This window comes from Chionomys nivalis, chromosome 2 (assembly GCF_950005125.1).
Source record: "Chionomys nivalis chromosome 2, mChiNiv1.1, whole genome shotgun sequence".
In the NCBI taxonomy this organism is placed as follows: Eukaryota; Metazoa; Chordata; class Mammalia; order Rodentia; family Cricetidae; genus Chionomys; species Chionomys nivalis.
Genome location: NC_080087.1, coordinates 111,849,268 through 111,864,911, shown reverse-complemented (window position 1 = coordinate 111,864,911; position 15,644 = coordinate 111,849,268). Strand labels below are relative to the sequence as shown.

Here is a 15,644-nt window from a genome sequence, read left to right as displayed (position 1 = left end):
AAAGACGAGAGAATGAAGGCGAAAGAGAGGGACGTGCTTGGGATCAGAAACTAGACCACCACCAGACAGATGCTGGAGGAAGCAGGAATGTAAGGCAAACAGAAGAAAGATAAAAAGCCCTGAGGCAAAAGGTAGATAAAGAGAAACAGGTAAATAAGTTAAAGGAGCTAGCCAGAAATGTGCCTAAGCTAGGTTGAACATTCTTTTTTTTTTGGTTTTTCGAGACAGGGTTTCTCTGTGGTTTTGGAGCCTGTCCTGGAACTAGGTTGAACATTCTTAACTAATAAGTCTCCGTGTCAGGATCTGGAGCTGGTTGGTGGCCCAGAAAAAGAAAGCCTGCTATAGTCTTGCCTTGTAGCTAAGGCTGTCCTGGAACTTATGATGATCCAATTTTAGCCTCTGGAGTGTTGGGAATACAGGCATGCTCCAATACCCACTCCTAGCCTCTGAATTATCACACACACTTTCTGTGGTTCTGGAAATTCAGCCCAGGGTTTCACTCACGCTAGGCAAGTACTCGTCCACTGGGCTAACCTCTAACCTCTATTCCCGCTTTGAATTTTAAGTTACCCAGGCTGGTCTTCAATTTAGAATCTGACTGCCTCAGCCTCCTTAGTAACTATAATCATCTTCTACCAGTGATACCAGATCTGGTCAATGAACTACTGGTTTTCCATTAAATTACTGAAGAGATCATATAACCAGTAAGCAAGTGTCCGTGAAGATGTGTGGAGCCAGATGTATAGTACAGTGGAATAATATTGTCGAGAATATGAGGGATTCAAGATAATGTCTTTCAGGTTACACTGAAAACCCCAACCGAGAAATATACTGGGCAGTAGCCAACCGGGGGAAATTTTACATCTACTGGCCTCAGGAGAAATGAATTCTTTTTTTTTTTTTTTTTTTTTTTTTTTGGGTTTTCGAGACAGGGTTTCTCTGTGGTTTTGGAGCCTATCCTGGAACTAGCTCTGTAGACCAGGCTGGTCTCGAACTCACAGAGATCCGCCTGCCTCTGCCTCCCAAGTGCTGGGATTAAAGGCGTGCGCCACCACCGCCCGGCGAGAAATGAATTCTTTCATGCAGTTTCAGAGCTGCCAAGAGCAGCCTCGGGAAACTGACAAGAGCAGAGGGACCAAGAACTTGCACTAAAATGTAGTCTGAAAACCCCAGGGAGAGCCGAATGAGTTGACGTTAGAGAACCGAGTCCTTCAGGCAAAGCCTCCATCATCCGATCATCAGATCCCCAGTGCAGGCTTGCTGGAGACGGCCTCAGAAAAGGAGGAGATGGGGAAGAGCATGGGAGCTCACCTGGGATTCCAGCTAGTCCTCCCAGCGATTTGTGTGCAATCCTGCACTAATTGCACAAGGCCTGGGGGAGAGGCTCTCTTGGGAGCCTCTTGCATGTAGGCTGGGTAAGGTTAACAGAAGGAGATCCATTACAGGGAAGAGGAGAGTCACCACTCTTTTAGGTGTAGACTTTCCATCTTTGGGGTCACCCGTACTACTGGGAGTAGTTCCTCACTCGTGTTCTAGAAGGAAGCCCAATAAACTCCCTAGTTGCCCAGGATGAATTTTGTTAAAATCCTGCTGCTGCTGCTGCTGCAAGTTTGAAAGTCAAGCAAAGCCAACGTTCACTCGAAGGGGACAATTTTATCAGAGTTTAAAAGCAAATCCCCAAGGATGGCCGTCTGTGTATTTCAGCTGCTGCCCAGAGAAGAAGATCAGAGAAGAGAAGGCAGATGGGGGAGTGGGACAGCCTCACCACGTGACTACACATGGAGGGGAGGGGAGCTTTAAGAAAGAGTACCGAGGCCCAGAAAGTACCAGGGAAAAACACCCAGAAGCTCTGGCCGGCATCAACAAGAAAAAAGAGCTAGGCGGTAGGCCCAGCACTTGGAAGGTAGAGGCAGGAGAAACTCTTTGAGTTCAAGGCCAGCCTGGTCTACCAAAAGAGTTCCAGAACAACCAAAGTTAGAGAAACACTGTCTCGAAAACAAAAGCAAAAAAGAGAACTCCTTTGTGAACCCAGACTCAAAAGCTGAACAAATACAGTCTGACCTTACTATGCCTTGTTTTTTTTTTTTTTTTTTTTTTTTTCGAGACAGGGTTTCTCTGTGGTTTTGGAGCCTGTCCTGGAACTAGCTCTTGTAGACCAGGCTGGTCTCGAACTCACAGAGATCCGCCTGCCTCTGCCTCCCAAGTGCTGGGATTAAAGACGTGCGCCACCACCGCCCGGCTCTTACTATGCCTTGTGAGGGCTGCAATAAGCAGGGCTAGAATTCTTGGAAAGAAAAGTGCATTATCTCAAGAGGCTGCCTATCTCTTTAGCGTGGCTTACAGAGAGCCTTTTCCCTAAGGGTGATCCCTCGGACATGCCCTACTCTATTAACTCTTAAGGCACGCCTCCATCTAGAGGTTGATTCCCTTCTTTTCTCTATCATTCCCCTGCCTAAGGGTCGTTTAGGAGACAGAATGAAGTTGAGTAGCTAGAACCCATTTTCACAGTGAAAATCAAGAGTTTCGGTTTTAAAGCCATTCACAGAGGGAATCTAAGTTCCACCTCGAAGCTACACCTGGAGAAACCAGAACTCCCTTCTAAGATTCCTGGACAAGACAATCAAGGATGTTTCTGGAACTGGGTGTAGCCTTTGAGGTCCCTGTCCTAAGTAGCTGTTCCAATCAACTGGGACCTTAGAAGGAGGGGGTAGCCATTGCTCAAACCCCCAAAGGAAATTTCAAAGCATTCAGTAGTGGGAGGAGGAATGTGAGCAGGTGAGGTGACAGCAGGGACTAGGAACAAGGAATGCTCCAGAATACAGGATTTACCAATGTTTACACAGTTCCAATTTAGCCTGAACAGAAAGCCCAGGGAATTTTTGGTCAGTGGAACCCGAGACTGGAACCTTATAGATACTGAAAAAAGGCATGGACAAATCTGACTTTGTAGACACGGATGTAACCTGGGAGTGAATCATTTGTTGTCTTTAGTTTTGTTTTTTTGTTTTAGACAGGGTCACTTTGTAGCCTTAGCTGACCTGGGACTCACAGAGACCCACCCGCCTTTCACTGGGATTAAAGGTGTGTGCCACCACCTCAGCTATAAATTATTTCAATGCTGTGCCTAACGTGTGTGTGTGTGTGTGTATGTGTGTGTATATATATATATATATATATATATATATTTAAAATGTTTTTTGGGTTTTTATCATAATGAGACTGCTGGTCAGATAAAAAACAAGCAGTTCTTGTTATGCTGTAGTGAGGACTGAACCCACAACCTTGTACTTGCTAGGCAAGCAACCTTCCACCAAGCTACATCTCCAATTCCTTTCTATATTTTTCTTTTTGAGATGGTCTCTCTAAGATGCCTAGTCACATCATGAAATTGCAATATAAATTTAAAAAAAAAAAATATATATATATATATGGACATGGCAGCCTAGCTCTGGTGGAGGAGAAGATTTAATGAAGATGATATGAGGGGAGAACTAAACCAGGCCATGAGAGGAGAAGTGGAGGGAGAGAGAGAGCGGGGAGGCAGGAGCCAAGAGAACCCATGAGACCAAGAGGCAAAGAGAGGAACCACAGACCAAAAGAGATCAAGGAGCAGAAGCAAAGCCAGCCAGGGCCAAGAGGGCAAGAGGCCAAGAGACCTCGGAGCCAAAATGGCTGCGGTTGTATAGGGATCTGAGAAGTGGGGGAAGGGAAGGGCAGCTCTGGGGCTGGAGAGGTTCAGAGTGGGGGCTGGGGTGAGACGTGCTGAGGCGCCAGGACTCAGCAACAGGCCTGCCTCGGTGATGCTGAGAGAGACTAGCTAACTGCTACAGTTTTGATTTCTTAAATAAGCACCTCGGGTCCCTTTTGCCAGAGATAAGGAAAATGACTCCTTTTATCAAGTAGGGACTATCTTAAGTCCCTGAGGGAATGCTGGTTTTTATCTAAATGCTGGACCCTGGGAAAAGGAATTTCTTGGGATCTAACACAGTCAGTCCTCCTGCAATCTCCATAGGAGCCTGGATTTTACACATGGTCTGCCAGGCCCAGGTATCATTTAGGTTTCCCCTCGGACTCGCCCTTTTCCCGCCAATATCTGCTCTGGTCTCTCAAGCCTGCTGTAGTGACACCTCAGGGGAGTTTCTTCACCCAAACTGTGGGTAAAGGATCGGGTCTTCAGAATATCTACCACAGACAATAGATTGGCCCCGAAGCTCCTGGGAGCCTTCCTAGGCTCTGGACCATCAAACTTGGAGAAGATGCTGCTGAGAGAAAGGGAGCTTTTCTCCTGGGCCCGTGGGCGGGGAGGGGGGGGGGGGAGTTCTCTGGGATTCCTTTTCAGCTAGTTTGTGAGGGAAGCTAAGTCAATAGCCTCTTCAGGAGACCCATAGTATAAGAGCCCAGTGGACTTTGCCTTGTTCCTGGAATTGGGGTCAGAGCCAAAGCTGGACATTAACTAAGTTAACCAGTTGTAGTGAAAAGCAAACACTGGAAAAAAAAAAAAAAAAAAAAAGACCCAGTGGCACTTCCTCACCCCCATACCCCTATTTTGTCTTCAAGGTTCTAAAGTAGTTTTAGGTTTAAGCAGAAGGCAAAAGGTGTGCACAATTATGTCAGTTCCAGTGTCTCCTATGAGGTCTCCTGACATCATTTCCCCCCTTTGACAGGTTTCTTTTTTTTTTCTTTTTCTTTTTTTTTTTTTTTTTGGTTTTTCGAGACAGGGTTTCTCTGTGGTTTTGGAGCCTGTCCTGGAACCAACTCTTGTAGACCAGGCTGGTCTCGAACTCACAGAGATCCACCTGCCTCTGCCTCCCAAGTGCTGGGATTAAAGGCGTGCGCTACCACCGCCCAGCTAAAACTTTGTTTTTTAAAATAAATAAATAAAGCCGGGCGGTGGTGGCGCACGCCTTTAATCCCAGCACTCGGGAGGCAGAGGCAGGCGGATCTCTGTGAGTTCGAGACCAGCCTGGTCTACAAGAGCTAGTTCCAGGACAGGCTCCAAAACCACAGAGAAACCCTGTCTCGAAAAACAAAAACAAACAACAATAAATAAATAAATAAATAAATAAATAAATAAATAAATACACTGGCAGGGCGGGACATAATGCCTCACACCTATAATCCAACATTCTGGAGGCAAAGGTAGGTGAATCTTTCTGAATTTTAGGCTAGCCTGGTCTACAAAAGGAGAGTTTCAGGTCATCCAGGGCTACACATTGTGCTTCTGTCTTAAAAAATACATACAATTAGACTCATTTATAATTTTTTAAAATTATTTATTCTTATTTTATGTGCATTGATGTTTGGCCTGCATGTATGTCTGTGTGAGGGTATCAGATCTTAGAGTTACAGACAGCTGTGGAATGCTGTCTGGGTGCTTGGAACTGAACCCAGGTCCTCTGAAAGAGCAGTCAGTGCTCTTAACCGCTGAACCATCTCTCCAGCCCCCATCTATAATTTTTTTTTTAAATTTAAGATTTAAGCTGGTCATGGTGGCACATGCCTTTAATCCCAGTACTTGGGAGGCAGAGGCAAGGAGATTCTGTGATATCGAGGCCAGTCTGATCTACAGAGCAAGTTCCAGGACAGCCAAGACTAAACCAAAAACCAAACCAAAACCCAAAACAAACAATAAAACCAACCCAAAACATTCATTCATTCATTGTGTGTGTGTGTTTTGTGTGAATGTATGCTGTGTATGTTTGGGGGCCTGAGGCCAGAAGAGGGCATAGGGTCTCCTGGGAGATCCTGGATCTTCTAGAGTTACAGGCAACTGTTAGCCTTCCTTTTGGATTCTGGGTGTAGGGCCATATGATACAGGCCCATATTCCTACATTGTATGGTGGCCAGACTTTCAGGCCACAGTTTGCACCTGCCACACAGAAGGTGGTCACCTAGCCTTTCCAGACAAACTGATGCTATCCTAAACAAAGGGTCAGGATATGCTAATATTGCTCTGCTCCTTCTTTGTAATTGGGGAAAAGCTGCCTGGGATAGAGGTGCTTATTCTGTCTAAGTGACAGAGCAGACATAGTTGTGGGTGTGACCTAAGTCCCCCTGGCTACCTAGGAAACAGAATGCTAATGAATTTTCCCCTCAGTTTACATTTTGGTATAAAAAGCTGTTTGGAGAATAAACGCGGGTGATTTTCACGATGTGAACTCAGTATTTCATGAGGGATCCCTGGAAACTTCTTCCTGATAAAGTCATGTGAGTTGTGTCTTTATTCCCATGCCTCCCCTCTGGTCAGAGATATAATTTATGGTCCGCGACACTGGGAAGGATATTTAGGTTCTCTGGAAGAGAAGAAAGCACTCCTCAGCTCCAAGCTCTCTCCAGCTCCTCTGGGTAATATTTAACTAAGCAGGTTTAACCAACTTTGAGAACTCCTTGGTAAAATGTTAGGCTCTGAGGTGTTGGGGGGGTTTGTGTGTGTGTGTTTTATTTTGTATAAGTTAGAGACAGTATTTAACTCTGTAGCCCAAGCAGGAATTCCTCCTGCCTTAGCCTCTCAAGTGCAGGGATGAACCACCACTCCAACAGCATTTGAAAACTTGAGGCTTCTTTCTCTTAGAGAAGTTTTTTTTTTTTTTTGTCTGCCAATTCTCTACCTCTTTGGCTAGCCCAGTACTTCTATGCATTTATTTTACTGTATGAATTGACAAGAATTTGGCACTTTGTAAAAACCAAACAAACAGACAAATATTTATTGGCATTGCATTTGCATTAATTTGGGAAGGAATGATTTTCTTTTAATCAAACTGTAACTCTAGTTGCAGGAATTGAACTCCTTGTTCTTGCCTTTGCAGACCTCGAGCATGCAAGTTGTGCACAGACATACAGGCAGACAAAGCACTCATACACATAAACTTAAAAGTAACAAAAGCAAAAATAAAAATCTTTAAAAGGAGCCGGGCGGTGGTGGCGCATGCCTTTAATACCAGCACTCGGGAGATAGAGACAGGCGGATCTTTGTGAGTTCGAGGCCAGCCTGGTCTACAAGAGCTAGTTCCAGGACAGGCTCCGTAGCTACAGAGAAACCCTGTCTTGAAAAACAAAACAAAAAACAAACAAAAAGATCTTTAAAAGGTGGTGAGGCACACAGTCTGTAGCCCTTTACATATCTTGGTACTCTACAGCACATCATCAACTTACAGATACCGAGCATCCCTTCAGCACTAAAATGACAACCAGATGGGGTTTCTGTCAGGCACAAACTTATAGAGATGAAGGGAAATAAAAGTAACGAACACGTTTTTTGGTTGGTTGGTTGGTTGGTTGGTTGGTTGTTTTTTCAAGCCAGAAAGTAGTTCATAGTGGAGCTCAGTCTGGAAACCCTGACAAAAGTTCAGTTTCGAGCTGGGGAGGAGAGCCAGAGGCCAGTGGAGGTGGGGAGGTGCAGGAGGAATTGACTGTGATGACAGTACTCTGTAGTCCTGGTGTTCTGCCTGCGTGTACGGCTGTGCACCACGTGCACACAGTGTCCAAGGAGGCCAGAAGAGGGTGTTGGGTTCCTCTAGGACTGGTTTATGGATGGTTGTTAACAGCTGCGTGAATGTTGGTAATGACAGCTCTTGGCCACCGATCCATCTTTCCAGCCTCAGTGACCTGGCAGACCTGGTAGAATCTTTTTTTTCTCCCCCCGAGACAGGGCTTCTTTGTGTGACTTTGGCTGTTCTGGAACTCCCTCTGTAGACCAGGCTGGTCTCAAACTCACAGAGACCCACCTGCCTGTTTCCAGTGTGTTGGAATTAAAGGCATGCACTGCCTGGCTTCCGACCTAATAGATCTTAAAACCTCTTACAACACTGATTTTGTAATGCTAATATCTAAGGAAAATGTTCACTGATGCCCAGATGTTACTTCACAGTGTAAAGTTATTGCTGATATTGGGAGCATAGTCCAACGTGCATATTACAGGCACCTTTCAACACCCTAAGTTTAAAGTAGGCATGGTAGACCATGCCTGCCAGCACTTGGTAGACAGAAACGGAGAATCAAGCACTCAAGGTTAGTCTTGGTTACTTAGTGAGTTCTAGGTTGGTCTGGGCTACATGAGACCTTGTCTCAAATAAAATAAAATTAAAATAAATAAACAAACAACAAACAAAATCCCTAAACTTAACATAGCTAACAGGGTTAGAGTAATTTTTAACTGCTACCAACTCCTGTTTAATCACAGATGATCTTTAGATGGTGGAAGATTTCTCTGAGAAGCGAGTTTCGGACAGCAAAACCTGGAGAGATAAAGGAAACCCATGAAGACTTCCTAGACAACTCTAATCTTCAAGGTGAGGCAATCACACCCCAGCATATGTGGCAGAGATGGATCACAGGCTTCATACTTATGTAATTATGTTCTTAGAAATAATAGGCCGGGCTGTGGTGGTGCAAGCCTTTGATCCCAGCTCTTGGGAGGCAGAGGCAGGTGGATCTCTGAGTTTGAGGCTGGCTAACCTGGTCTACAGAGAGAGTTCCAGGCCGGGCGGTGGTGGTGCACGCCTTTAATCCCAGCACTTGGGAGGCAGAGGTAGGCGGATCTCTGTGAGTTCGAGACCAGCCTGGTGTACAAGACTAGTTCCAGGACAGGCTCTAAAACCTTGTCTCAAAACAAAACAAAACAAAACAAAAAAACCAAACAAACAAACAAAAAGGATGTTGGATTGGAGTTTTACTTTTGAGGATTGAGGCGATGGCATAGTGGTTAAGCATATACTGTGCTCTTGCAGAGAACAGGAATTCAGTTGCCAGCGCCCATGGGAGGAGGGTTTATAACTCCAGCTCCTGGAATCTAGTGACCTCTTCTGGCCTCTGTGAGCAACTGCACAACCCCCACCCACATAATTAAAAAAAAAAATGTTCGTTTGCTTCGTTTTTGTTTTTTCTAGATAGGGTTTCTTGTAGTCTTGGTTGTCCTGGTCCTGGAGCTCACTCTGTTGTAGACCAGGCTGGCCTTTAACTCACAGAGATCAACAACTTCTGTCTTCCAAGTACTGGGATCAAAAGCCTATATCACCATGACCCAGCTAAAACAAATCTTTCAAAATCTCTTTAGAATCAAAAAACTAAATTTGAGATAGTGTCTTCTGCATCTTCGCATTGCGTCATTTTTTGGGGAGATGTGAACAGGTGTCTGCTTACCCCAGATAGGATAACAATAACAGACGTGATTCCACCCAAGTACAGTGAGAACACTGGGGTTAGTCACAGGCATCTGGGTGACTCAAAGGCAGCTGTGTCACTGAAAAGCCCAGCCCTGAGTGTCTGATGACTCAGATGGCCGCGTCCGCACACACGTTGCAGGCAACCTGGTAGTCACTGCTGCTCATCTCTGCCCTCCGGTCTTGGAGAACCGTGCAGAAAGACGTCTCCCTCAGCTGGAGAGAAAGAGGACACTCATGGCCACACATAGCAGGTCTGGGGGGGGGGGGTCATTTGGCCAGCTGGAGCCTCCGTGCTGCCACCAGCCAGCTGCTGTAACTACAGTGACAGCTCAGCCCCTTTGTGAGTCACTTTCCTTGTTCGGACTGGAGATAATCATGGCCACTTTATTCGGTCGTCCTGAGCCTTCTGTGACTCGCTGAGCGTTATATGTAATCAGCTCTTAATTATGGTTTGCTGTATTGTTAAGCAGAAGGCGTTCGACTGGACTTACTTTTCTGTCTCCTCTTGGTCATCTCCCCAAGGTCCCCTACAAGATTTTCTCATGCAGAGATCCTGGCAGAGGTTCTGAGCATGTCACTCTTGCTGCCTGGACCTCTCAGCGGTACTTAGCAAGCAGGTGGCATTTCCTGTCATTTGACCTCAGTCTTAGTTCCTGTCCCTCACTGGCTTCTTAGGCTTCAAATCAAGATGATGGAACGAACTAGGAGTTCAAGTCTGTGCCTTTCTCCTGTCTGTGGTTATGCTCTGGGGGGATCTGGTTCAGACACTAACTTTCAGTGCCATCTATAGGGCTCAGTAGTGAGGAGCATCTCCTATCCTTGCAGGGGACCCAATTCCTGCTTCTGGCACCGTGGGCAGACACACATGTATACACACACACACACACAGACACTATAATTTTAAAAAATCTTCTAATCTCACCTTTCATGGGATGGTAGGTGGGAGGGGGTAACCTCAAGCCACATATTCTGACGTTACTCTTTATGTCTCTTCCTATCAGTGTTGGGCCCTTCCCAATCACTATAATCTGGGCAGTGGCAGGCAGGTTCCAAGAAAACCAGTGCCCTTAACCTCTGAGCCATCTCTCCAGCCCCTTCTAGCTCCTTTAAGCCCTTAGACGACACAGTGACACAGTCCCAATCGCAACCTCAACCTCAGGAGACCCTGTTTCAAAAATGAACACAAAAGGCCTATTTTTCCTGGGATGTCTCCACTGGCTTGCCCATTATTCAGTCTGCTGACGCTGCCTTCTTAGCGAATGCTTCCTTGAACCACTAGACAGAAAATCACAGCCTTTCTCCAGAATGTCGTGTCTCCCACACACTCATTGTCAAATGAGACACCGTGCATTCAGCTGTTTGTTTCTTGTCTATTTTATTGTGGTAGGAAATTGGCTTGTTGATGGGTCCTTGGTGCCACTTAGAACAATGACTGGTACACAGCTCGGTAAATAAATTATCATATGAATTATTTAAGAAAGTCCTTCCTTCCTTCCTTCCTTCCTTCCTTACTTTTTTTTTGGCAGGGTCCCTGTATGTAGTCTTGGCTGTCCTAAAACTAGCTATGTAGATCAGGTTGGTTTTGAACTCATAGAGATCTACCTGCTGCTGGCTCCTAAGCGTTTGGATTAAAGATGTTCAAGAACATGCTTGATCTTATTTATATGTGTGTGTCTGCACATGGGTCTGTGTAAGCACAGCACAAGCTCCACCAAAGACCAGACTAGGCCTTCTGGTCCCCGATGCTAGAGTGAAATATTGTGGAATAAATTAACTTAAGAGACCACAGGTCTCCACCAATCAACTAGTAATATCTTGAGATAGCTTTTGAGGTATGTAGCAGAATTTCCTTCCCCCTCTACCACCTTGTTGCTCCCTACTTGCCCAATGTTCCCACCAGTGTTTTTGATCGCCAATTGTGCGCATGCTGGTAGGATTTGCTGAAGGATGCAGAGGCAGGAGGCAGGAGGATCACGAGTTCGAGGTCAGCCTGGGCTACACATTTAAAACAAAGAAAACGCCTAGATCTATGACTCCCTATGTCCTGTTACTCTAAAAGCTTAATGAAAATGTTATGTTAGGAACTGGAGAGATGGCCGGGCGGTGCTGGCGCATGCCTTTAATCCCAGCACTCAGGAGGCAGAGGCAGGCGGATCTCTGTGAGTTCGAGACCAGTCTGGTCTACAGAGCTAGTTCCAGGACAGGCTCCAAAGCCACAGAGAAACCCTGTCTCGAAAAAACAAAACAAAACAAAAAAAGGAACTGGAGAGATGGCTCAGAGGTTAAGAGCATTGGCTGTTTTCCCAGAGGTCCTGAGCTTAATTCCCAGCAACCACATGGTGGCTCACAAATATATATAATGACATCTGGTGCCATCTTTAGGTATGCAGGTGTACATGCAGGCAGAACACTTTATTATTTACATAATAAATAAATCTTTTTGTTTTTTCTTTGTTTTTCGAGACAGTGTTTGCTTGTGTAGCTTTGGAGTCTGTCTCTGAACTCAGAGATCTGCCTGCCTCTTCCTCCTGATTGCTGGAATTAAAGGTGTGTGCCACCACCGCCTGGCTAATAAATCTTTAAAAAAAGAAAGAAAGAAAGAAAGAAAGAAAGAAAGAAAGAAAGAAAGAAAGGAAGAAAGGAAGAAAGGAAGGAAGAGAAAGAAAAAGGGAAGAAAAGAAAAAGAAAATGTTACGTTAGAGCACGGAATTTGGAGTGCCTCAAATCTGTCTTCCTTCAGTGTGTTCACTCCTTTTAGGCTCCAGAATAAACTCTGACCTCCTTTGAGGTTGGAGTTGTGGTTTCACGAGAACAGGGTTATTGAAAGGAACCTCAGTGGCTCTGTCCCTACATCCTGAGAAGAACTGAGCAAGACGTGTGTTACTGGAGAATTGCGGTTCCTCTTGGCAGGCCTAGTTTTCTCTTTTTTTTTTTTCTTTAAAATATTTATTTATTTATTATGTATACAATATTCTGCCTACACATATCCCTGCAGGCCAGAAGAGGGCACCAGACCTCATTACAGATGGTTGGTTGTGAGCCACCATGTGGTTGCTGGGAATTGAACTCAGGACCTTTGGAAGAGCAGGCAATGCTCTTAACCGCTGAACCATCTCTTCAGCCCAGGCAGATCTAGTCTTATTGATGAAAGAATTTTAAAAGATGGACTCTGAAGGAAACTCAAGGACCATTTTATTAGGGTTTGAGAGGAAAATCACAGGGCAGAAGAGCTATAAATCCTGGCAATGGACAAGAGGAAGGAGATGGAGAAACCAGGATTTGAGTTAGGTATTCAATAGAGCAGGTAGCTGGGGCTGAGGTGATGTCTCTGCTGTTAAGAGCAGCGGCTTCTCTTTCAGAGAACTTGGCTTTGATTCCCAGCACCTTGAGGCTGTTCATAACCCACTGTAACCCCAGTTCCAGGGCACCGAATGCCCTCTTGTGGTCTCTGTGGGCTCTGCCCGCACATGGTGCAGAGACATACATAAAAAATAAAAACGAAAGAGAGCATGCATGGCAGCACACACAAATGGGGGGGGGGGCTGCTAACACCTGTAAAACTGAAGGTAGGAATGAAAAAAAATACTTCTCAGTTAGAACTCAGAAATATGGGAGGCTGCCGGGCGTTGGTGGCACACGCCTTTAATCCCAGCACTCGGGAGGCAGAGGCAGGCGGATCTCTGTGAGTTCGAGACCAGCCTGATCTACAAGAGCTAGTTCCAGGACAGGCTCCAAAAAAAAAAAAAAAAAAAAAAAAAGGGAGGCTTAGCAATAATTGGCAGGCAAGCAGCTGCTCTGAAGGACAGGCTCCCCGCAGTAATTGGCAGGCAAGCAGCTGCACTGAAGGACAGGCTCCCCTGGTATATAGCGTCTCATTAGAGACAGCGTTCTTCTTATCTCCTTAGTGTGTTTCCAGCTTTTGGGAGTTGGCTTCTGGGCTGGTGGTTGACAGGTTCAGTTGGATTAACTGTTAAGGAAGTGGACAATAGTATGTAATGCTCTAATCATTGGGATGGGACAGATTAGGACTAAGATTCTGTCCTTATGACCAGGAGGAAATGGGCTTTTCCCTCATGGGCCTCAACAAATTTCTGAGATATCTCGTGGTAAGTGTTAGGTGGGGTACAAAAATAGTCATGAGGGAGGGGTCCAGCAATCTGGCCTCCATCCCTGTTGGTGCTTGTTTAGATGTCTAAATTTGGGCATATGGCTGCCAGAGTTCAGGCTGTGACCCTAATCTCTCCAGTTCCACAAAGGGAAATTCTTCAGGCTATTACTAGTGATCTGTATCTGAACAGGTGTTTCCAGGCTTTTGACCTTGAAAAAAATATTTATTCATGTTTGTGTATGTGCTTGAATGTGTGTGCCCTCGTGCCAGGATGCACATGTGGAGGTCAGAGCTGGTTCTCACCTTCTTCGGTGTAGGTCCTGAGCTAGAACTCAGGTTGTCAGCCGTGGTCTTGAGTTCCTTTACCCTCTGAGCCATCCCGCACACCCATCTTGTCCTCTTATTAAAAGGGTTTACATAAGGGCTCACGCAGGTTTGCAAACATAGCAAGGAAACTTGATTTAAAGGCAAAAGAAGGCCGGGTGGTGGTGGCACACGCCTTTAATCCCAGCACTCGGGAGGCAGAGGCAGGCGGATCTCTGTGAGTTTGAGACCAGCCTGGTCTACAAGAGCTAGTTCCAGGACAGGCTCCAAAACCACAGAGAAATCCTGTCTCGAAAAACCAAAAAATAAAAAAATAAAAAAAAAATAAAGGCAAAAGAAGTGGCTGGGAGATGGCACAGCAGTTACGAGCACTTCTGTTCTGCCAGAGGACTGAGTTTGCCGTCCAGTACCCATAGGGGGTGGTTTACAACCACCTTTAACTTCGGCTCCATCGGATCCTACACACTATTGTGGCATCTATAGACATCCCATCCCGGGCATGTACTACACACATGTGTGCACTCGTGCGTATAACACACACACACACACACACCACACACTCCAAAGCAATAGTAAAGATCAGAAACACAGGGCTGAAGAAACAGTACAGCACCCACAAGGTGGTCCACAGCCATCCTTAAGTCCAATTTCGGGGGACCTACTGCTTTCTGGATTTTGTGGGCATCAGACAAGCACGTGGCACACATGTGTTGTGCATGTAAACACTCATACACATAAAAAGAAGTCAGAAGCCTACTGTCAAGATTGACACTGGAGGTATACAAGAGCCTGGATTCTTGTTTGTGTCTCTTCTTATGGGGTTCAAAAGAAAGAAGAGTATGGTTAATAGTGGATGGTTCTCTGTTTTGACAGATTAGGTCATGTAATCACATATCTGTTGAGAATGTTCCTTCCCATAATGCCGCTGATTTGAATGATATGCATTTTATAATTTTAATTTTGTATAGGCAGGCATAAGATGGTAAATAATGAATTCTCCCTGAAAGTTTACCTGAGGACACAATTTTGCCTTATGGGTCAGGCACCCCGAACCAGTTCATGCTGGATTGACCTCTCTATCTTGGGACCAGCATGCATTGGGCATACTGTTGAGCACAGACTGTCCAAGTTTGCTGGTGGCCAAAGGAGGAGACTATTCCATTGTTCAGAGCATTGTACATGCAGCCAGATGTAGGCGGGGCCTGAGGATGCCAGGTGCTTTGTTTGGAGAGAGCAATGTGTGTGTGTGGTATGTGAAAGTGAAGGGGTGTGTTATTAGAACAGAAGAGGGTAGGTAGAATGGTGGCATAGACCTTTAATCCCAGCGCTTGGAAGGCCAAGGCAGGCAAACTTCTGTGAGTTCCAGGCCAACCTGGTGTACATAGTGAGTTCTAGGACAGACAGGGCTCTGTAGAGAGACCCTGTCACAAAAGTATCCAAAGCAAAACATATTTCCATTCTTTGGTTATTCAGAGAGCTCAGGAGTGAGAGGGATCTTCTTTTCTATTTTTCTAAACAAAAATTTAAAATTTTTTTATTACATTTTGTGTGTGTGTGTGCCTGCAGCACACATACCACAGTAACTGCACAAGTCCTGAGGTCAGAGGACAGTTGGAAGGAACTGGCTCTCTCTTTTCATCATGTGGGTCCCAGGAACTGAACTTAGCCATTGCCTTATCTGCTTCACCATCTTGCCAGTGTTGGATCCAAAGCCCCCTTGCCCCCAGCTACCCCTCATAATCCAAATGCCTTGTCCACCCCTCGCTCTCTTGAGCTGCCTCGCTACCCTTGCTATTTTCTGCTGTCTTCCTTGCACTTTCTCATCCCCCACACTAAACTCCATCTCCTGCCATCTCCACTGCAGCTTTCCTGGCCCTGGCCATGTCCAGTCTGCTGCTTTGCTCAGCTCTGGAGTCCTCCAGACGCCTCTGGATCTTTTCTCTTTTAATCACAATAAAAACCCTTCCCCTTAATGGGGTGGTCATGTCTGCAATTTCTTTTCTTTTCTTTCTTTTTTTTTTTTTTTTACAGGGTTTCTGTGCCCCCCTTGA

The 15,644-nt window shown here is 45.6% G+C and overlaps 1 protein-coding gene across 3 annotated transcripts in view; it reads left to right on the top strand.

The window, feature by feature from the left end:
* The window catches only part of Fbxo36 (F-box protein 36), a 58,977-nt gene that overhangs the window by 30,558 nt on the left and 12,775 nt on the right, over positions 1–15,644 (top strand). For all 3 annotated transcript variants that reach the window (XM_057762067.1, XM_057762066.1, XM_057762068.1), the window contains exon 2: positions 8,180–8,288. In XM_057762067.1, coding sequence (XP_057618050.1) covers positions 8,180–8,288 — 109 coding nt within the window. The remainder of the gene's footprint in view (positions 1–8,179; positions 8,289–15,644) is intronic.